Consider the following 23,881-nt stretch of genomic DNA (forward strand, 5'->3'; position numbering starts at 1 on the left):
GGGACACAGTTCACATGTTTATCGGGACACAGTTCACATGTTTATCGGGACACAGTTCACATGTTTATGGGACACCTCACATGTTTATCGGGATACAGTTCACATGTATATCGGGATACAGTTCACATGTTTATCGGGACACAGTTCACATGTTTATGGGATACCTCACATGTTTATCGGGACACAGTTCACATGTATATTGGGACACAGTTCACATGTTTATCGGGACACAGTTCACATGTTTATCGGGACACAGTTCACATGTTTATCGGGACACAGTTCACATGTTTATGGGGACACAGTTCACATGTTTATCGGGACACAGTTCACATGTTTATGGGACACAGTTCATATGTTTATCGGGACACAGTTCACATGTTCATGGGACACCTAACATGTTTATCCTGCATCTAGACTAAAGATGGTTTTGATGTTCTAGGCTCTCTTCCATGGGAACAGATATGCAGATGCAGAGATACCAAAATATGTCTCCTATCAGGCAGAAATATCACTCAGGTTACAACCTTTAGAAATCAGAGGAGGTGAAGCCCGTCAATATAAATGAATTAAAGAACAAAAGAATTAAAGATTAATATAATTTTTAACAACAAATTTGGCAAAACTTTATTTGTTTCAACTTTGATATTGATAAGAGTATTTCGATCCTATTACTTTTATAACCATAGGTAGCTGTGTTTATACTGGATATCTGCACTCCCATCCAGTTAATCATACTTTTTATATCCAGGGGTAGCTGTGTATATACTGGAAATCTGCACTCCCATCTAGTTAATTAATCTTTTTATATCCAGGGGTAGCTGTGTTTATACTGGATATCTGCACTCCCATCCAGTTAATTATCCCAAAGGAGAAGGATCAAGACAGCAAATGGTAAATCTTGTGATGTATTTACTAAAATAAATTATTAAAAAATTGATGGATTTTGGGAAAAAGTAGCGCTGAATTTGTCTTGATAAAGGTATATTGGATCAAGAAGTAATATTGTGAAAGCAGGAGCCTATCAAAGAAATGTATTGCAATTACCAGGCTTATTTTCAACATGACTTGGACAAATTGTTCTCTATTTTATTTGAAAAAAAAAAGTTTTTGACAGAATTTTTTAAATTAGAAATCAATAAGAACAAAACCGCTCAAAGAAATTATTATTACTTAAAAGTTAGAGTTAAGACAACTTCGTTATCCTATTGGACATGGAAGTGTTCAGAAAATATTAATAAAATTAATTAAACTTATAAGAAAATCGAACTATGGACTTTGCAATAATAGTTTGAAAATCATTGCTTTTAATGGGACTGTAAAAGAAAAGTGAAAGGGGGTATAGGCTGAAACCTAAGAATTTCAGGAGTTGAATAATGCTTGTAAGACATCTATCTGATGTTCCTGGAACCGTGTCAAAATTATACCAAAACGTATATATGTCCGTATCACGTGACAATAATACTGCACTGTCATTAGTTGGAGTTCTGGTGACATGTTCCGGACGCAAAAATAATATTATCAATTATATCTATTAAGAATGAAAAATTATTAAATTCAAATAATAATAGGAGCAAACTTGAGTTTCTCAAATCTCAGGCTTCTCTGCGATATCGTTGTTTTCAGATTGGTTACGTATTTGTTGAATATGATCTGTTTAATACTACGAATCTTATACAAAATCTTACATTGGAGGGAGTTCTGGTCACGTGATACGGACGTATATCTTACATATATACGTTTTGGTATAATTTTGACACAGTTTTATATTAATTTCTTGAGACAGGAACATCAGATAAAAATCTTAAACGTCTCATTTAACTCCTGAGATTTTCAGGTTTCAGTTTATACCCCCTTTAATTTTTCCTTAACAGTCCCTTTAAAGATAAACAGGTAGAATAATTAGTATGCTACAGTTTAACCAACAACTTGGGAAACATCATAAGAATTTATAAAATAGAATAATTAGTCTGCTACAGTTTAACCAACAACTTGGGAGACATCATAAGAATTTATAAAATAGAATAATTAGTCTGCTACAGTTTAACCAACAACTTGGGAGACATCATAAGAATTTATAAAATAGAATAATTACTATGCTACAGTTTAACCAACAACTATGGGAGACATCAATCATCATAAGAATTTATAAAATGTTGTTTTCTAATCCTACATCATGGTGGAATGCTGCAGATATTAAGTTAATAAATTGAATAATTATAAAGAGCTCTTAAAAGTGTTACCACATAATTCATGGCTTTTTATTTAGTTTTACAATTATTTACAATCACCTAGATTTAGGTTTAATAGTATAAAACCAATTGAAAAACTTGTCAAGAAGACATTTTATAAATTCTTTTGATATTCCCCAAGTTCCGGCTGAAACTTTAATTACTTTTCTAACTTTCATAATTTTTAAAAACTATTCTAAGGTGACTCATTACCAGCACGAGGATGATAACAATATGTTCTTGATCAAAAGATGGGAGGACACTATACAATCATTCAACTCTTCACAGCTTGTTAGGAATATAACTTATAGTTTTTATTATTCCTCACAGCTATTAAGGAATATAAATCATATTTTTATTATTCTTCACAGCTTGTTAGGAATATAATTTATAGCTTTTATTTGGCTCACAGCTCGTTAGGAATACAATTCATAGTTTTATTATTCCTCACAGCTTGTTAGGAATATAATTCATAGTTTTATTATTCCTCACAGCTTGTTAGGAATATAACTTAAAGTTTTTATTATTCCTCACAGCTTGTTAGGAATATAATTCTTAGTTTTATTATTCCTCACAGCTTGTTAGGAATATAATTTATAGCTTTTATTTGGCTCACAGCTTGTTAGGAATACTATTCATAGTTTTATTATTCCTCACAGCTTGTTAGGAATATAATTTATAGTTTTTATTATTCCTCACAGCTTGTTAGGAATATAATTCATAGTTTTTATTATTCCTCACAGGATGTTAGGAATATAATTCATAGTTTTTATTATTCCTCACAGGATGTTAGGAATATAATTCATAGTTTTTATTATTCCTCACACCTCGTTAGGAATATAATTCATAATTTTATATTCAGCTCACAGCTTTTTAGGAATATAATTCATAGTTTTATTATTCCTCACAGCTTGTTAGGAATACAATTCATAGTTTCTATTTTTCTCACAGCAGCTTGTTAGGAATATAATTTCTATATAATAAAGCAAGACATTCGTATATATGTTCCCTATAGCCGGGCAAACGACTGGACCGCATGGGCTGACATGGGTCGCCGGGGGCTGACATAAGATAAAAAATTTAAATTTTCTTTTTTAAATTTTTTTTTCACGTGCCCTTCAGCTTGTTTTACTATTTTCAGATTGTTAGGATATAATATCTACCTACTTTACTCTCATTTTTTTAAGGTTTACGCAATTGTTTAATGAAATAAATAAAAAACCTATGATTTATATAGACATGGTGACTTGGTTCGCCTGGAGCATATAAATACAGGTAAAAATCTACTCTTTTAGTTTTAACAATCTTTTCTTTTATATTCTATTAGGTCACACCTATTTTTACAGATCTGTTTACACTTTTTTCTTCAATTTCAAAATCTAATTGTATATACATCTATCTCTCTGCATTAATTTATCTTTCTATTCTTCTAATCTCTACCTCATCTTTCTGTTAATATATCTATCTTTCTATTCTTCTAATCTCTACCTCATCTTTCTGTTAATTTATCTATCTTTCTATTCTTCTAATCTCTACCTCATCTTTCTGTTAATTTATCTATGTTTCTATTCTTCTAATCTCTACCTCATCTTTCTGTTAATTTATCTATCTTTCTATTCTTCTAATCTCTACCTCATCTTTCTGTTAATTTATCTATCTTTCTATTATTCTAATCTCTACCTCATCTTTCTGTTAATTTATCTATCTTTCTATTCTTCTAATCTCTACCTCATCTTTCTGTTAATTTATCTATCTTTCTATTCTTCTAATCTCTACCTCATCTTTCTGTTAATTAGATCTTTCTATTTATCTTTCTGTCTTTATTTAATTGCCTGTCCGTCTAATTGTCTATTTATCTGATTGTTTTTTAGTCTATTAATCGATCTATATAAGGATATAATTGTTTATTTGTTACTGAATTGTATCAATTAAATAGTACGTCATTTCTTACTCTTCTCTGTATCAACTACACGTTAAAATAATCATGCTTATTATCTTAATTCTTTGAAAATATTGATTTTTCATTATTTTTAGGAAGAAATATTCATTCTCATAATGTAGCGAGCAGTATTGTTAAAAATCATTACCAGGCATGTAGATTGTAGATTACTAGGTTTTGGGGTGCTTCGCGACCTTTGCATTTCAATGTCAGAGATCTTGGATATTTCAAACTATGAATTATTTTAGATCAATTAATAATAGTTTGAAATATCAAAGGTTAACACCATCAGGTTGCAAACATATAGCGATTTGAAAATCAGAATTTGTGGCTAAAACTCAATTCCTTTTGGCTGATTTTTCTGTTTCAATTAATGCATTTTCTAAAAAAATAATAAATGTCGACATTTTTTAACCAGGCAAAGTTGTTCAAACTTGACCATCCATCAACCTTCATCGGTTTTTTTGGGATACAAACAAACAAATAGTCAGAAAATCCAAATTTTTATTTAGATAGAAATTAAAGAGAAAAAAAGTGTAACATTTAGTTTGTTACTGCATGATGTCCTTTAATGCTTTGTTACATTTCACCCAACCTAAACCCTACATATTTGCCACCTCATCTTTGATATTTAATTTTTGGCTAGAATTCATAGTTTGCTATATCAAAGGTCATATCATCCGGTTGCAAAGATATAAGGAATACAAATAAATAAGGATACATAAATCACACTTCTTGATACAATGTTTCGAATTTGTCATTTTTCCAAAATATAACAAAAAACTGTTATTTCTGAACCAAAAATTGGACCGGCTGCACTTTAATAAATCTATGAAACCTAGAAAATATTTAATTTCAACTTGTTCAGGTTACTGGGTATGGATGGAAAGGTAAAGGGGACGCCAATGACATCTGGAGAGTAGAATTGAAGGTTCTAGAATTTTTAATTCTTTTAGCCAAGAAATTGCTCGTTGTCGCAATATTTGAAAAGATGCTCTTTATGGCTATTGTTCCATTTCAAGAAATAGAAATATTTTCAAAACAAAACTTTTAAAAATCTCTAGATTTAATGATTCAAACTTTTTTCATTGAACATTTCCTTTCATAAATCTTTTTAACATTTACAAGGGGTTTACATTTTTTTTCAATCCTAATTTACATCTAATATTTTACAGTTTTATTCTCATCAAATAGATTATCAAGTACAATAGGTACAATAGATTGTAACTAGATTTGAAAGAAATTTTAATAAGGAAAAACTTCAAGTTTGAATGATGGGGGTTTTAACTTTTCAAAGAATTTGATTGAATTTACCACCATTAGGCCTTTTTCCTTATTTGAATTCTATTTCCTTCAGATATCTATAATTCATATCTTAAATTTCATTATTCAGTTGTTATTGTATTTGTTTTGGTTGAGTATTAGATTATATATTTTATACTTTTAGAATGGAAGACAGGGTGATCCAGTTCAAACTATTACTTCTGAGATTACACTCAGGTCTCAGTTTGGGATAATCTTTTACTCTCCTAAGGGATCAAAAAGTGCCTACATTGAATATTGAAATCAAACTCCCATTTTTAACGATACTCCACATTAAACATCAGTTTAAGAAAATTTTAACTAGGATTTTTTCTTTTGTTTTTAATGGTTCCATTTCCTCGCAAAACTACCTCCTTATCCATAACATTTTTTAAATTTGGTTTACTTCATAATATTAATACAGGAACAGGTGTTTAAATAAAAAATAATTTTTTAGGCATTATCATTTAAACTGCATTCTCTCAACTACAGGACATCCGTTACCTAGATGGGGTCTTGGACAGGATCAGGTTCTTTGCTCAAAGTAAGCCACGGACTTGACTGACTTGACTGACTTGACTGACTTGACTGACTTGACTGTCTTGACTGTCTTGACTGACTTGATTGTCTTGACTGGCTTGTCTATCTTGACTGACTTGACTGACTTGACTGACTTGACTGACATGACTGACTTGACTGACTTGACTGACTTGACTGACTTGACTGACTTGACTGACTTGACTGACTTGACTGACTTGACTGACTTGACTGACTTAACTGACTTGACTGACTTGACTGACTTGACTGACTTGACTGACTTGACTGACTTGACTGACTTGACTGACTTGACTGACTTGACTAAACTAACTTACTTTGATTAACTTGACTGACTTGACTGAGTTTAGATGGGATTTAAGCCTGGATGAAAGTTTGCCAATGGGTTGCTCAAGGTGGCGTGTTATCAAGAATTTGATCAATAATCCTGAGATTGAAAGGATCAAGATCAACTCCCTGACACCTTCTTTCTGGGAAAAATTTGTCCTAAACCATGAGGTCAGATTTATAAAATTATTTTATGAATAAATGTAATGTTTTAATCGTTGAAAAGGAATTGAGTATTTGCCACAAACTCAAATTTTCTAATCCCTAAATTATCCCAACCTTTGATATTTTAAACTATGCTTATTTAATCTAACAGAATTTATATTTTGAAATATATAAGGTCCATGACATTAGTTTGTACAGATATTGGGATTTTAAAGCAGAGTTTGTGGCAAAGGCTCAATTCCTTTATGCGAAAATTTAAATTTTTAATAAATTATCTCATTTATTTTTTTACCTGTAATTTTTTCTTTATAACTTAAGAACGTAAGAAAGAAAGAGTATGGAAAGGACAGTGGGCACCACCAAAACACCTAGACCTAGCAAGATCAAGGGTTAGGGGGTTGACCCCAAGTAGGTTGTATACATGGTTTGTTAGTACGAGTATAGGAACAGACATAACAGTACTACCTGAGTACAAAGTAAGGGAGTGAGTAAGAGGTGAATAGTTGAGAATTGTACTAAAGGAAGAACTGTGTGAGATAGGAATAGAGTAGTAAATAGGTAGTCCAAACCGCAAGCAGGTACATGAAATAGTTGAAAGCAAAGCAAAAATCAAATGGGTGGTGGGTGGGTTTGAAGTACAACTGTAGTTGTAGACGTAGATCTTGAGTAACTGGAGTGAGGACGTATGGTATAGAGGAGTAAGAGAAAGCCAGGTAGTTAGTAGAAACATGTATAAAGGAGAGAGCGTGAAGTGTACACTGGTACAAGCAGAGGGAATTCCCCAGTTGTCGTCTTCACTCAGATCAACTCACAGGCATTCTGTCCGTGACCTAATCAAACATTGAAAATTTGATATTATTGGAAAACTAATTTTTAGATGTTTACAATAAACTAATTTTAAGATGATGTTTACAATAAACTAATTTATACTTTTTACTATTCGCACATTTCTCTTTCTCTCATTTTTACTACCCGCTCTTTTTACTCCTAGTAATTGAGTCTATGCCACAAACTCTGATTTTCTAAACTCTATATCTTTGCACTCCAATTGTGTAGACCTTAGATATTTTAAACTAAATATGAAAGGTTTACACCATAAGGTTGTAAAGATGAAGGATTTAGTTTATATAAATTTGGGGCAAAGACAGAGTTTTTTCTCTTTATTTTATTACTTCCTGCATTTACTTTTTTCGCAATTTTTTCTGTCAAGTTTTGTCTTAAAATGACTGTCGATTTATTAAAAATATATTTAACATGTTTCAAGCCAAATTAAAAGATTATCAAGATTTTCATGTTTTTTTCAATCTAAAATTTATATTTTTATTTGCGTTCTTTTTCTTGTTACTTTGGATTCACGAAGAAGAGATAATGAAGGATATTTATCCCTTTTTATGTTCCGCATTGTTACTTAAATAATGGTTATAAAACGGACATATTCCATTTATAATTGCGTCTACATTCCCTTTAACATTTTCTTTTTTACATAATGCTTTTTTCTCTCTCTCATATTTCAAGTTTCAAATTTTTTTTCCTGTATGTTGACTGTTTCTTTGGGAAATTTGTTTATCTCCTTTATTTTCTTTTTATACAATTTATTTTGCTTTCAGAACGAAATAAATATACGTTAGAGGAGATTCAAACCAAGACTGAGAAAAATAAATCAATAAACCTGAAGTCTAACGATGAAAAATCCGAACTAATGATTCTAAAGAAAGATGAAGAATCCGAACTAATGATTCTTAAGAAAGATGAAGAATGTGAATCAATGATTCTAAAGAAAGATGAAGAATCCGAACCAATTATTCTAAAGAAAGATGAAGAATTCGAACCAATAATTCTAAAAAAAGATGATGAGTCTGAACTAAAAAGAAGGTTGGAGGATGAGTGCAGGATAATCTCTGGGTTGGGTTGGATGCTCCTTGGTTGGGGTTTACACTATCTTCCATTCTTCATGATGGGACGGGTCTTGTATCAGCATCATTATTATCCAGCCAGGTAAAAAATAAGAAAGTAACAAATTTGGCAAATAAGGATGATGTGCATGTTTTATGGTATCTATCCAAAGGGCTCAGCTACATTTTGCCTAGTCAAAACTTGCCTAGTTCACTCTTGCCTAGGTAACATTTTGCCTAGGTAACTTTTTGCCTAGTTCAAGTTTGCCTATTAACATTTTGCCTAAAGTAACATTTTGCCTAGGTAACACTAGAGCATGTTTTTTCACTATTGCGTTTTTTTTAAAACATATTTTGTCAAAAATTAAACATTTTTTAAGCTTAACCAGTTAAATTTTAATGAATTAAATGTTATAGAACAATTGAATTTATCTTGTCCAGCAATTTTAACACTTTTTATACTTTACAACAGATGAAATATGGTTATACATCAGATATATATATATATTTTTTAATTACAGTTTACATCATTATTTATCTTATTTCTCAATCACAGCCTTTCTGTGGTCTTAGCTTTATTCTTCAGTAGCCGGTTGGTATGGCCATGGGTTGGGAGTATACATCCCCTACCAGGTTTCCAGTAGATATCCTCGTTGTTAGGGTTGCAGTGTAAGAACAGCGCCATTTCTGGGTCTCTGCCCTCTTCCCATCGAAAACATAGGATAAGTTATTCTTTTCCCTGTAGTTGGGATTACCCCCAATGGTAAGCCCTGCAGTTATCATGGGAGCCATTTTCAATGTGTCTTTCGATCTGATTGGTTTATAGAAAATTGAACTATTTTCAAAAATTTGCGAAAATTTTGCCAAAACATTTGCAGATTTTTGAAAAAAAATCTCGGATTGTTGAAAATTTCTTTGGGAATAAATTATTGACTAGGCAAAAAATTCGCTCTATTGTTACCCTAGGCAAATGTTATTAGGCAAAATGTTATTAGGCAAAATGTTATTAGGCAAACTGTTACCTAGGCAAACTGTTACCTAGGCAAAATGTGACTAGGCAAATTGTGAATAGGCAAAATGTAGCTGACCATTCAAAGTGATAAAAGTTGACTTTTATGACTTTAAATAGTCCGATGAGCATAAGGTACATCTAATGTGCAGTGTAAGTAGGCCCATTTCACTTAATAAGTTATTTAAAAACTAAATAGTAAAACTATTTGTTTAGAAACAGCATCAAATGCACTTCAGTATTGATTTAATGTCGTCTTCCTATTTTACAGTTTTCTGGTTCTCACTGTAAATTTTTGATTTGTGAAAAGGGTCCTCCCTCCAGTGTTTGAGCTCCATATTATGAAACTGATTAAGTTTTATGTGTAAATTAGAGATTTTGATTTCGTCCAAAAAAAGTTTTTTCTTTAGTATATTCATCTCTCTGTTCTCTGCGTCCTTGGTTGAACTGCTGGTTCGAAACCTGTCTCCGATTCTGCGGAACCTGATCCTAGGTTCTCTACTCCTCATCCTTCTCCTCTCATTCTCTCTCTTCTCCCCTATAGTTTACGGGATACCTGGAGACAAGGCGAGGTTTAGGAACTCGTCCTACCATTATCTTCACTGGACGGACTATTGGGATTTTTAGAAAATATTTACAAGAATTGTATCCTTGTATACTTTAAGTTAAACTTTTAATAGAGATAGCTTCTTCATAAATGGTTTTTTTCCTGAGAGATAATTTCAAAAATGCCCAATTCACAACGTTACCTTTAAAAGCTTGTTTGATTAATAATGAATAAGATATCTGTGATGTCTTTTTAAAGGATTAGTTAATACTGTTTTGATTTCTCTTTATAGTCACAGCTACTCAATGGACTCTTTTTAATCTTGAAAAATAATGATATTTTCGACTTTATGAACAAAATTCCCTTCAAGAAAAAAGGTTTGACTTAAAATATGTACTTCCGATCAAAATATGGAAATTTTGTTTCACTTACCTATTGTTTAAAGGGAGTGTTCGCGAAAAATGAAAGGCGGTATAGGCTTAATGCGATAAAAAAGTGCTTTTGATCGCTACTATTTTGACTTCTATCTGTTGTGTCTATAAGGAGAAAATTGCTAAAGACGTCTCATACCGAATAACTTAGCACCCATACAAGTTGAGAAAATTGCAACATACGACTTAGACCGTAAAAAATCAATTTAATTTCAAACAAATCATTCAGATATTACAACCTATAGTCATCGATTATCTTTCGCCACATTTGTATATAGTTTATATTTTATAATATTTTTGATTTCGTTTTTTTAAAGATATTTCTCTGGCGCTGGATTTTCGAACATTCCTGGAAAATATGAACATGTCATCTTCGTTATCAAAAATCCTCGAAACAGGAATAAAAGTAACTATCAGATTATAAATAATAGAAAATATTATGAAATAACTACAAAATACGAATGCGTTGAAAAATTATCGATGATTATCGGTTGTAATAACTGAATGATTTGTTTGAAATTAAATTGATTTTTTACGGTCTAAGTCGTATGTTGCAATTTTCTCAATTTATATTTTATTTTTTTACGATCCGAGTTATATGTTGCAACTTTCTGCATTTGTATTGACGTTACGTTCTTTGGTATAAGTCGGTTTTAACAATTTGCGCCTTATAGACGCAACAGATAGAAGTAAGATTAGCAGCGATCAAAAGCGATTATTTTTCGCATTAAGCCTATACCCCCTTTCATTTTTCGCGAACACTCCCTTTAATGTTAACGGTATACAGAGTAACTTCTTATAAATAAATGATTATACATAATCTTAAATATGGAAAATAAATTCATTATTTTTAAACATTTAAATTACCAATAAAGTTTGGAGTATCCCATGAAGCTCCCTTTTTTCTGCTTTCAATATTACTAAAGTAAAATTGAAATCTAAACGAAATTCTTAATATCTCAGGCAATATTGACAGCACAAAGGGAAATAACAGGACTAGGAGAATTTTGTGTTTATTGTTTCAAGAATCACACATGTCAAAGTAGGTTGACGAAAAAATGAAACGCATAAATTCAAAGATCAAAGACGGCTTTCAAATAGTTTCATCATGTTTCGTTGGACACCCTGTAATTTTGCCTCATTGTCCAATAATATCGTTGATGCACATCCAGGGATGTTTAGTTTATTCATCTTTTAAAATGATTTGTTTATTTCTTTATATCAAAAAAGTCGAAATGACGTAAGACCTTTGACGTAGAAAAGGGATTAAAGTGGGAGGATTGATTGATGGGGAATTTAGCTTTAAACAGAGAAATAATGAGTCTTTGCCACAAACTCAAATTTTATAATCCCTATGTTTTTTCCAGCCTATGTCACAGACCTTATATACGGATAAAAAATGGCGACTTTCGGAACGACAGTTAAAGGCTTAAATTTTTAATAGGAAAGACTTGATTTAAAGTGACTAAAAACAGAAACAAAAAAAATTAATTTTTTTTTTGTTTTGAATAAAATAAAATTTAAAATATTTTAGTATTTTCAAGAAAAAGAATATGGCCGGATATATTCTATAAACACCCATTTTGTAAAAATGCATTCTCATCACTATCAATGTAAGTTCAATTTATATTTTTTGCAAACTTCTAGACAATAAGATATTTCAGGAATTCTTGAGTATTTAGCATTTATAGAATAAAATGTTTTAAGCAGTTGATTGAAATCTTTCCTGCTTCTTATATTGAAAAGCTTTTGAAGCGAAAAGCGTATTTTGAATATCTAATATTTAATAATAAAGAAACATCAGAACTTTAATCAATAGTTCAAAACAGTCTCTGCAACAGTTTGTAAACAAGATACAGAAGCCTCAGAAATATTGATAGAAAAACGTGATTTCTAGTTAACAAAGTTTAATTAAGTATTCAGAGCTGAAAACTTTAGAATGCGATATCCTTAATCCCGATCATAAATATAGGAACTGAGTTCTGGCCAAAAACTTGAATTTTCTATAATCCCTATAATTTTGCAACTTGATAAACCTTTGATATTTCAAACTTAGACTATTTAATCCAACAGAATTCGTAGTTTGAACTTCCGAGGTCTACAATCTCTGGTTGTAAAGATATAGAGATTTAATAACAAGAGTTTGCGACAAGATCTCAGCTCCTTTTCTTTCCTGGATTTTACTTGTGCGTAAAATTAAAACTAGAGGAGGTACGAGGACACCAAGTCAGTCCAGAAAACCGAAAATTTAAATTTTCCCAAATATAAACAGGCAGTGTGATTTTTTTATCATGTCTAAGGTATTTAGGTATTTTCTGCTTCAACATAATTTATAATTTAAAAAAATGGTTTTATTTATTCACGGGTTTACAATTTTATTAATCGAGCAATATATCGATATAGTTTATAGTACAGACAGCACTAATAATGTAAATCAAGATATCCAGGATAGAGATACATCTTGCTCCTGATCCACCGTAGTCAAACCTTCTAAAACAAAATAGAAAAATTCTATTATACTTGAACAGATTTCTAAATATCGTATTAATATATTTTATTAAATTAGTTTGCACTTTATCCTTAGATCATGCTTTATTTCGTTATAAAACTACTTTACAGTAATTTTTGACAATATTTACTTCCTATCTCAAAGGTTCTTTCTAAAGCTTGGAACACAATATAATCTAAAAATGCTAAATTATTTCGGATTAAAAGTAAATTTCTGCAGTTCTCTAACAAAAAGAAAAATGGGGTTTAGCAGATGATTAAAAAGTCAATTCTCTTGTTTGATTTAAATATATTATATATTCTATCGATTTAAATATATTATATATTCTATCGATTTAGTCTCTAAAGTTGGAGATATGTCCCCGCCGACATTACTTCCCATGTCGGTTAAAATATGAATTACCGATTCAAAGTCAAAGATTAAGGTATGATCTGAATCAGTGATTCAAATTTTAACCGGCGGTAGGTAGTTCAAGTTCAATAAATTTGGTCCCAGGACACATTTCAATGACATTTTTAAATGAAAGATTTATTTAAATTTTTCTTAATTTAACGCCCAAAATTATAATTCCATCGAATTATATAAATTTGAAACAATTTGCATCAATTTGTATTAATTCGTATAATATTATAATTTACAGGGTGACTAAAAAGATGAATAGCGAGATATTGTACGTAATAAATCAGTTTTTTTGGTAATCTCATTTTTGAAACATTTGTATAAAATTTTAGATTTTTTTTGATAAAAAGAATTTAGACTTCATAAATAATCAAAATGATTATTTTCAAAAATAAAATTGCGGATTTTCTGAATTCAATTTTGCCACATTTTCTCCGAAACAACTCATCTGAGCCCGTGTTTTAAAAATTTCGGGAAAATACGGCTCTGGTCAAAGCTGTCAATGGGCCTTATTTACGGCATGAGCTTTCGGATTCAAGCTGCATCTTATTTTCAACAATGTTGAGTTAAAAAACCGGTATAATATTCTATTCGGCGGATTTTCATGGTAGGAATCGGCGCATTCCGGGTTTTTATTAGAACAAGACTCAACATTGAGCCTTATTCTCCACTAAAACCAACCAAGGTCGGTTTTATTTTCATTGGGTCTTACTCCTTCAGTCGAGCCGAAGATCTTGAAGCTGTCAATCACGTGACACAAGCTGTCGTTAGAGTTGGGTCGAAGATTTGGTCTTAAAGTCGGGTTTAAGGAATTACGACTCGATATGAAGTTTTTAAATCGCGAGCTCTGATCTTTTTAAGATTTTAAGGTGTGGTCAATCATATTGCCTATCAATAAAAAAAAAAATTCTAAAATTTCACACATTTTCGTCAAAAATGAGATTACCAAAAAATTATTTATTATGTGCAATAACTTGCTGTTTTTTTCTACTCCCCCTCTAGATTTGAATTATATATGTAAGGCAATAGAACAACAAATGATAATTTACGCCGCATCAATTGAATTTGAAATGCCTTAGGAAGCCTTTAAACAGAATAGTTTCAAACTAAAGAGAGAGTTCCTGATTCTTAAACACGATTGATTTTTAGTTATCTGTTTAGTTTGTTATCTATTCAATAAAGCTCTTTGCTCATAAATACATATATATGTATATATGTTAGCTATCGCTGCAGACCAAACGGTTGTGCAAAATTGGATACAAAATTTGAGGAATCCAAATGGGTACCCTGGGGGTAACATTAGGCTAAAAAAACGATTTTTTTTCAAGATCAGATTTTCCACCTAGTTTAATCTAGAGGAACTGATAACTCTCCTAAAACTCGTATTTTCTAATCCTGATATATTTAAAACCTGTTTTCGTAGTCGAGACGTTTGATATTTCAAATTATGAAATCTGTTCAATTTTTATATAAAGATCAGATTTGAAACAGGAATTTTTCCAGGAGGGGGTTTAACATCTTTTATATTTCGGAGGGGAGATTTTACTGATTCCCTGGGGTGAGCTTCGATATAGCCCCCCCTGTATTGTGTATACACGTCTTACAAAGATATGAACAGGTATTAGAAAAATGTTTAAAGAGATAAATCAGTTATTTATTTATTTACCATGGGAAAAGGAAGCATGTGACCTACATTAGTTTAATATTTTAAGTAGCTAAAAAATGTCTGAAATTTGATCAAACTTAGCATAAAATTGAAATAAATTATACCCAACGTTTTTCGAAATATTGATAGAAAAACGTGATTTCTAGTTAACAAAGTTTAATTAAGTATTCAGAGCTGAAAACTTTAGAATGCGATATCCTTAATCCCGATCTGTTAATTAATCTGGAGATTAAATTCATGAGGACAACAAGTAATATTTAATCTGGAGATTAAGAAAAAGAGTGAATCAAGCATTAATCCTGATATTCACCATTCTAAAGTTTCCAGCTCAGGTTTGTTAAGTTTTTAAAACATTTTTCGGGGTTTTCTTCTCTTTTATGTGTTTTACTGATTGAAATTAATTTTTACTTTGTAAATTATGAAACTTTTAACATAAATGGAAAATCCGGCAAAAAATGTTACTATTTGCAGAGGCCGAATTTAAAGAATTTGAGCCGCGGGTTAAATTTAAGCCGCGGCTCAAATATGGTTGGTTCCACTGCAGTAAATTGTATTCAATTGTTCAAGATTTGAGTCGGCGCTCAGTTAAAACCGGTTTTTTGGGGATTTGAGATGCGGCTTAAATTCAATAAATTCGGATACCGGTTACTTAATTTGTGTCTACTGCAGCTTCCTTAAAAATGTCATATACAAGGTGTCCCACGAACCATGATAGTAGTGTGAACTGACATGAAGGTCGTCTGTTATATTTAAAACAATTTGCGGCATTAATTTGTTTTAATTTTAGTAGTAAAATTCTTGAGTTAAACATCACAAAATATCCCTAATCAAACCAAATTTTGGAAATGCCGGGATTAGGAGAATTTTGTGCATGTTAAAGTAGGTTGAAAAATATTTGCTATACTTGTTTCCCTACTGTTTCGTAGGATTCCCCTGTATCATAAGTTCATAACTTGTTTCTCTACTGTTTCGTAGGACACCCTTGTATCATAACTTGTTTCCCTCCTGTTTCGTAGGATACCCCTGTATCATAACTTGTTTCCCTCCTGTTTCATAGGATACCCCTGTACCATAACTTGTTTCTCTACTGTTTGTGAAGTATACCCCTGTATCATAACTTGTTTCTCTACTGTTTCGTAGGATACCCCTGTATCATAACTTGTTTCTCTACTGTTTCGCAGGATACCCCTGTATCATAACTTGTTTCTCTACTGTTTCGTAGGATACCCCTGTATCATAACTTGTTTCTCTACTGTTTCGTAGGATACCCCTGTATCATAACTTGTTTCTCTACTGTTTCGTAGTATATCCCTGTATCATAACTTGTTTCTCTACTGTTTCGTAGTATACCCCTGTATCATAACTTGTTTCTCTACTGTTTCGAAGGATACCCCTGTATCATAACTTGTTTCTCTACTGTTTCGTAGGATACCCCTGTATCATAACTTGTTTCTCTACTTTTTCGTAGGATACCCCTGTATCATAACTTGTTTCTCTACTGTTTCGTAGGATACCCCTGTATCATAACTTGTTTCTCTACTGTTTCGTAGTATACCCCTGTATCATAGCGCCATTCCTATTCCTGACCTTTTAACCTTTACTATTTAGCAGGGAAACAACTACCAAGTTTACTTTAGAATTTGTTACATTTTTTCTGGTCGTCATTAAATAGTTTTAAAAAACAGATTCTAAAAAATGTCCCTCAAAAATAGACAATCTTTGAGAATTTTGCGATTATTCCTGAACAAAAATTCACACTTAAAAACCTCTGATTTATCTCAAATGAATCTCAAAAACTTTCTTTACAATACTGCATTCTTAGCTCAACTGTACCATGTCTAGCTAGACACTCCCTTTAAATAATATTTTTAACATGTTTTCGCCGCTGTTATACAATTTAAATCCGCCAGGATTGTATAAAACTGAGTTATTTGTAATTTTATTGTTTAAATCATTAAGTTTTTATATTAAAAGGATTACCTTGTATTATCCAGTTGATATACAACAATTCTGAAAAAATATTTTGATGTTCAATTAATTGGCTTCGTTTAGCCTAAAGGGATTGTTAAGATATTTATGTTATGTCTAAGGTAGAAATTTTTGATGAAAGGATAATTCCTGGCTGGGCCACAATGAAAAACTATAAACATGGATAAAATAGGGATGATAAAGTTAGTTAGTAGCAAGGTTGTAATGCATGGAAAGCTATTTCAGAGGTGTACGCATCTTTTGTATTGCAGTGTACTGTCTATTGGCGGTAATGTAAACACAAGACAGATGTCGAAGCCTGACATGGGATCCATCTTTCACATAAAAAATCAATGAAATATTCTGGTCATAGGAAACTTTTATGTGAATTATCAAAATTATTAAAATTTAATGCCCAGAGAGAACTGGTTTCAACATGAACGCAGAGTACATGCAATTGTAATTAACTTTCCTTGCATTACAACCTTGGTTAGGTGACTTTTTATTCCAATCACCATTCAAAAATTTTTTGTTCGGGCAACTTTATAATTTGTGAATAGAGATCATTTATTAGAACATTTTCAACCTGACAGTTGCTGAATCTGCTCCCTGTGGGCTGCAGGTATACTCTCCACCCTCATTCATCTCCATACTTAATACATATTAATTAATATTCAGTCTGAGCAACTAAAGTAAAATAATTGTTGTCTTTGTTTTTACTTTTGTTTAATTTGTTTCATTTGTGTAGTTGAATTCTGGGAACATTTCAACATATTGATAAATAAATCAATTAGAAATTATAAGATACCATGCGATGTCTTCTTAATAAAAAGAAAGAGAGAAGACGACAATTCATTGGTAGGAGGAGGAGAGGGTCACTGGGGAGGGTAGGGGGGGGGGGGGAGGGGCCTGAGAGGAACATACTACACCCAGAAACATAAAAGGAGAAATAGAAGGTTTAACTGCACTTCTTTCCCCTGAAAGTTAACTTATTCTATCATTCATGAAAAATTTTCATTTCGTTATCGAAATATAAACTTATTAGCCCAATGAAAACAAATTTCCTGACTTTTGTTTTTACTCTGATTGTAATCACATATTTGATCTAAGGATCGAATATTATTTTGACGAATTTTATATTTTTCAAATCTTAATTTTAAACACCATAGTTTTCTTCTCTTTAAACGTAATTTTTTCAAAACCGATAGTGTCCTAATTACAACTTTGTCTGATCAAGATCCATGTGCTACATCACAGTCAGCCCAGTATCAAAAGAAAAAAACTAAGGGCCAATAGCTTGCGACATTTCAAAGTCAGTCCCATCTCAAAAGAAAATACAGGTGTCAAAGACTTGCTATACTTCAAAGTCAGCCCGGTCTCAAAAGATAATGCGTAATTTACACCTCGTTTACGCGTTTAAGTTTCAGAGGTTTCAGGACAAAAAACAGAAGGAGAAGGACAAATTTATGGACATTACTGATACAACTTTGTAACCTCGTAGCTCCTATAGTTTTAATTTTACGATACAACTTTGTGACCTCGGAGCTTATCTAGTTTTCATTTTAGAAGTCAATGGCTCTTCAATAAAATGATTTATGATTGAAAACTTTTAAGATTTAAATTTCCCAATTAATTTACTTTAGTTTAACGTGGCTTTGTCATGGGATTGAGAAAGGAAAATATAAGCTTTAAATCTATCAGATAGTATCTACTGTCTAGATATTTCTGTTTTTCCAATACGGTTGACGCTATGCTTGTTTTTATAAAAACTAAAGATCTGAATAGAGATTATGCAGTAAAAACAAACCTTGAGTCTACATTCTCCTCTTTAAAGTTTCTTTTTATATTTATACATAAATATATATATATATATATATTAGCCCGATGAAAACAAATTTCTTGACTTTTGTTTTTACTCTGATTGTAATCACATATTTGATCTAAGGATCGAATATTATTTTGACGAATTTTATATTNTATATAGATATATATGTATATCCGTTCTTCCTCTAGAAGTTGTCCACCACAGTGTACACGGAAGTCCAGGGGACTCTTTTATAAATACCACTCCTGTTGCCGATTCCATTAGAGCCTGATACAATCATGGTGCCATGTGTTTGGTGTCTATTCTGAATGAAAATAAATTGCATGGCGGTAACATCTATCTTTTTATCTATATTTACTTCTACTGAAATTATATTGATACCTAGATTCAAGATTTATATATAAATATATATTTCCGCTCTTCCTCTTGCAGTAGTACACAACGGTGTACACGGAAGTCCAGGGGACACATGTCAATATATAGTAAACAGTAGCATACATGCTTACCAAGTGAAGAAATGTGGTGGTGTAGTGTGTTCAGTTACTACACATTCAAGAGTAACAGATCCTCCTTCTACAACCCTGGAAACGATGGATAAATAAAAAATACGAAATAAAAAAAATAAAAAGTAAACTCTAGACCTGTTCAAAGCCTTTGACTTCTAAAGGAATTGAGTCTTTGTCAAAAACTGAGTTTTTGGCACGAACTAAAATTTTCTAATCCCCATATCTTAACAGTACCCAATGTAATTATTTTAGACAAAATAATCCAAGTTTTAAATGTCAAAGGTTAACACCTTCAGGTTGCAAAGATACAGGGAGAAGAAAGTTTAATTCTGTGGCCTTGGTTCAATTTCTTTATAAATCATATTATTTTTAAATCTTTAGAATTAATCATTCGATTATTTGAATCATTATTGTAAAGTTGATTCGAAGACGACAGTGAAGCAATCTTATGTATTTTTGATGTTTCTCTATTATCTGGAAAATCAACAAAGCGAAAGGGATTAGTGTTTACTGCACAATTCATGTGTTTAATGTTTATCGGAATATTTTAAATCCTAAATTTAGTACAATAGCTGTCCTCTATTTTAATAATTTTAAGAAATCGAAAGTCACAAAAATTTGTTTTCAGAAAGATCGAAAAAATACAAACAACACTTAATCGCTTCAAAGAATAGAAAATAATTCACCAATTTATATTATTTACCATCATAGTCAATTTGATTTTGTTTAATATTTATTTCATGACCAAAGCTAAAAAGCCAGATTATCAATTAGACGATCTTTAAGTTTACCCCCAAGAAATATATAGACCAGGAACCGCCATATATCATGCGTCAAATCTGTGTACTGCAGTGGGAGGAGATCAAAACAAAGAATTCAGGGGCAACGCATCATTTTTGAGGGAAAAAAGCCCAAGGGTGGAATAAGAATATATTGCTATTGTATTTTGCATATTGACCAGAAAGCCAAAAATCATAAGTATTTGCTCTAACTTGATATATTAACTTGTTTTTTGTTGGACTGTAATATCACATCAGAGCTTTAGTCCTTTCCCTTCAACTTCTGTGGGGGCACTGGGTTTTTTTACATTCCTCCCACAGTTTACAGTACATAATATGCGTATATCTGAGTTGGGCGTTCCTGTATATTGTTCCTTGACTTACCTTATCTCACCCGGAGCTAGAATCTCAGTACGTTGAACTCTTTCTCCAGGTACTCGTTCCGCCTGGATTCAATAAAAAAATTCTGTCTTTGAAAAAAGCAGAACTTTTATGTTGCAGAATCCAAAAAAATTGAACACGATTTTATTCATAGAGAATATTTTATTTATAGAGAATATTTTATTCATAAAGAAGATTTTATTTATAAAGAAGATTTTATTCAAAGAGAAGATTTTATTCATGGAGAAGATTTTATTCAAAGAAAAGATTTATTTCGTAGAAAAAAGTATATGAGAAAAGCTTTAACTCTTTCTCTTTAACTTTTTTCTCTGTCTTTTGATTATTCACTATTGCAAGGGATTTTCTAATTTTGAACAAAACTATTCCTAAAACCTGGCCCTGTTACCTCACTGCAAACCAAGATGTGCTCGCTCTTATGCAAAATTCAAGGCGTTGCGACACTTTAAAGTCGAGGCTGTCTAACAATTTGATGACTAATTTTCAGAGTTGTCTATATTTCAGTGACCCGTAGATCTGGGGCGGGGACTGGATGCCCCGCCCTCCCTATATTCTATCTTGAACCTCCAGCCTGTGTTACCTGTAGTGCTAGGGCGGGGACTGGATGCCCCGCCCTCCCTATTCTCTCCTGAACCTCCTCTGTAACAAGGAGATAAACTGCTCTGGTAATCTTGGGCTCAGTATTAACCTATAACGAAGACTATTACAAAAATAATAATTTAAGATAATTAGTACTCACCGTACTCGACACCTTTGTCTCTTCAAATATGTGGAAGATATTGTTGTTTATCTAGGTTTAATAGTACTACATTCTGATAATTCCTATATGTTCTCCTGCAGTTGAATTGTGCAGGTAAATCTTTGAATAAATGTAGTTTGTAATTTCTAAAAAAAAAATTTCGAGAAGAAAATTTTAAATTTTTAAAGAAGAATATCTTGGAAGAAGTTCTAAAGTCTTTGAAGCTTCCTTCTAATAACGTTTTCCTCTAAATTCCAGATTCTTTCTTTCAAGAAGCAGAAAGTGAATCTTAAAAAGTTTCTATAATGAATTTAACTCCAACAGCAAGACATCAAAAATGCAAAAATATAATACAATTCACATCAATGGAATTGAAAACTTAACACTGATGTCTTAAGCTTTAACATTTTAAACAATGAATTCTGTTGAGTTAATTAGTCAAACTATATCAACCATAAGATTGCAAAGATATATACATTAGAAAATTAGACTTTGTGGTGAGTGTTCAGTTCCTTAAGGTACGTCCTAAAAGTTTTATGTTTACTTTTAACTTTCGGATTGTTTATAAATTTAAGTTTCTAATGAATGAGGGTAATTTAAATAAACTTGAAGATAAGGAAGTTTACATACAGTACACGATATAATAAAGGAAGTTTACATACAGTACACGATATAATGAAGGAAGTTTACATAAGTACACGATATAATGAAGGAAGTTTACAATCAGTACACGATATAATATATTTAACATTTTGAGAGAAAAAAAGTTTTTGGAAAAGTGTTGTCAGTTTTATCAGAATTATGATTAATTTAAAATAAAAACTTTTAGAATGTTAATAAAAACTTCAGCTGTAAATTTTAGCCAAGGAGACTTTAATTTGAAATGAATAAATCATACTGGGAACAGAAAAGAAAATTAAGTTTTTAAAGGGAGGATTCTCGAAAAATAAAAAGGGAAAGAATTGACATTGTATTAATTTTTATTCATATGCATTGGTTTGAAAAAAATATCTGTGCTGGGGTTTCCCAGCAATTGGGATTTAAATCCAAAATGTTACTCATGCCATGCTTATCGTATTTGACAGGCCTTTAACAAACAAACAATGTACGTTTAACACCCTGGAGCATGCCCTGAACCATCCAGGGATAAATGTGTTTGGCGTATTCAATTTGAATAACATTGCACTTTGGTCTAAATATGATTCAACAATCTTTAAACTTAAAGAAAAATGAAAGGGGGCAAAGGATGAAACCAAATAATCTCAGGCGTTAAACGATACGAAGCATATATCTGATGTTTCGGTCTAGAGAAATTGATATAAAACTGTGTCAAATTTATACGAAAATTCATATACATGCAATTTTGTTTGAAAGTTAACAGATCATATTCAACAAATACGCAACCAACCTGAAAACGACGATATCCCACAGGAGCCTGAGAATCTCAGGTTTGCTCCCTTTAATGTTGGCATCCGCCGACATTAAAGTATAAAAATCGCGAAAAAATAGTTTGTGTTTAATTGGTTCAATTATTGGAAGAAATATATGTGTGTTTAGATTATATAAGCTCGAAGCTAAGGCTGAGAGGGCTATATATATATTTCTACCCTGCTGGTAGACTTTAACGGCCATAGCAAACAAACATAAGATTCACGTTGATTTTCCCTGTCATCAGATTTCAGTATAAATGTTTTAAAAAAATTTTTGATGAAAACAATTTCACACAACTTTGAATTCCTAGAAAATGAATTGAGTCTTTGGCGCAAAGTCTGATTCTTTAATCCCTATATCTTTGAAATCCAATGTCGTATAGACCTCAGGTATTTCAAACTATGAATTCTGTTATGTCAAATAATATCAAAGGTTTACACTATCAATATCAAGTAGCAAAAATATAGGGGTTTGAAAACTCAATTCCTTTGAGAAGTTTATGAATCTGGGTTTACACCCTGTAGAGCGTAGAGAAGGTTTGTTATCTAAGTTTATAGCAATTTTATGCTGAAAGCCACACCAATATGTTAATGCTCAAATGCTTATTTGATCTAGCAGAGTTTAAAGTTTTAACTATCTTAGGTTAACAACATTGGGTTGCAAAGATTTAAACATATAATAATATATAAATTAGGAAACAAAATTTATAAACTAGAAAACCTATAAAATGAACAACTTGCCAGATACATTTCGGTGAAAAATACAATTATGTTTAAATACAAGACACACTCCAAAACAGAATCTGATTTAAAAAGGCAGTTTAACTTCCTTGTTGGATTGATTTATTTCATGTTAAGGAAGTTTACATACATACAGTACACGATATAATGAAGGAAGTTTACATACAATACACGATATAATGAAGGAAGTTTACATACAGTAAACGATATAATGAAGGAAGTTTACATACAGTACACTATATAATGAAGGAAGTTTACATACAGTAAACGATATAATGAAGGAAGTTTACATACAGTACACGATATAATGAAGGAAGTTTACAAACAGTACACGATATAATGAAGGAAGTTTACATACAGTACACAATATAATGAAGGAAGTTTACATCCAGTACACGATATAATGAAGGAAGTTTACAATCAGTACACGATATAATTAAGGAAGTTTACAGACAGTACACGATATAATGAAGGAAGTTTACATACAGTACACGATATAATGAAGGAAGTTTACATACAGTACAC

The 23,881-nt window shown here is 31.5% G+C and overlaps 2 protein-coding genes and 1 long non-coding RNA gene across 5 annotated transcripts in view; 1 reads left to right on the forward strand and 2 right to left on the reverse strand.

Annotated features, from left to right (window-relative positions):
• The window catches only part of LOC111712560 (protein O-mannosyl-transferase 2), a 24,073-nt gene extending 13,604 nt beyond the window's left edge, over positions 1-10,469 (forward strand). The window contains exons 11-22 of the mRNA XM_023487209.1: positions 440-516; positions 813-891; positions 2,430-2,524; positions 3,466-3,503; positions 4,263-4,318; positions 5,036-5,098; positions 5,615-5,667; positions 5,927-6,013; positions 6,375-6,522; positions 7,419-7,431; positions 8,124-8,511; positions 9,828-10,469. Coding sequence (XP_023342977.1) covers positions 440-516; positions 813-891; positions 2,430-2,524; positions 3,466-3,503; positions 4,263-4,318; positions 5,036-5,098; positions 5,615-5,667; positions 5,927-6,013; positions 6,375-6,522; positions 7,419-7,431; positions 8,124-8,511; positions 9,828-10,044 — 1,314 coding nt within the window. The 3' untranslated portion in view covers positions 10,045-10,469. The remainder of the gene's footprint in view (positions 1-439; positions 517-812; positions 892-2,429; positions 2,525-3,465; positions 3,504-4,262; positions 4,319-5,035; positions 5,099-5,614; positions 5,668-5,926; positions 6,014-6,374; positions 6,523-7,418; positions 7,432-8,123; positions 8,512-9,827) is intronic.
• Positions 10,470-12,731: 2,262 nt separating this feature from the next.
• On the reverse strand, positions 12,732-17,676 carry LOC111712554 (uncharacterized). The gene is made up of 3 exons (XR_002767486.1): positions 17,524-17,676; positions 16,950-16,979; positions 12,732-12,885 (listed from the first exon to the last, which is right to left on the reverse strand). It is a non-coding gene; the product is annotated as an uncharacterized LOC111712554 (long non-coding RNA).
• A 1,568-nt stretch (positions 17,677-19,244) lies between these two features.
• LOC111712562 (hemicentin-2) overlaps positions 19,245-23,881 on the reverse strand; it is a 23,035-nt gene continuing 18,398 nt past the window's right edge. For all 3 annotated transcript variants that reach the window (XM_023487213.1, XM_023487214.1, XM_023487212.1), the window contains exons 9-11: positions 21,027-21,134; positions 20,432-20,493; positions 19,245-19,343 (exon numbers count right to left, since the gene is read on the reverse strand). In XM_023487213.1, coding sequence (XP_023342981.1) covers positions 19,265-19,343; positions 20,432-20,493; positions 21,027-21,134 — 249 coding nt within the window. In that variant the 3' untranslated portion in view covers positions 19,245-19,264. The remainder of the gene's footprint in view (positions 19,344-20,431; positions 20,494-21,026; positions 21,135-23,881) is intronic.

The sequence above is a fragment of the Eurytemora carolleeae genome, unplaced genomic scaffold, assembly GCF_000591075.1.
Source record: "Eurytemora carolleeae unplaced genomic scaffold, Eaff_2.0 scaffold1285, whole genome shotgun sequence".
Classification (NCBI taxonomy): domain Eukaryota; kingdom Metazoa; phylum Arthropoda; class Copepoda; order Calanoida; family Temoridae; genus Eurytemora; species Eurytemora carolleeae.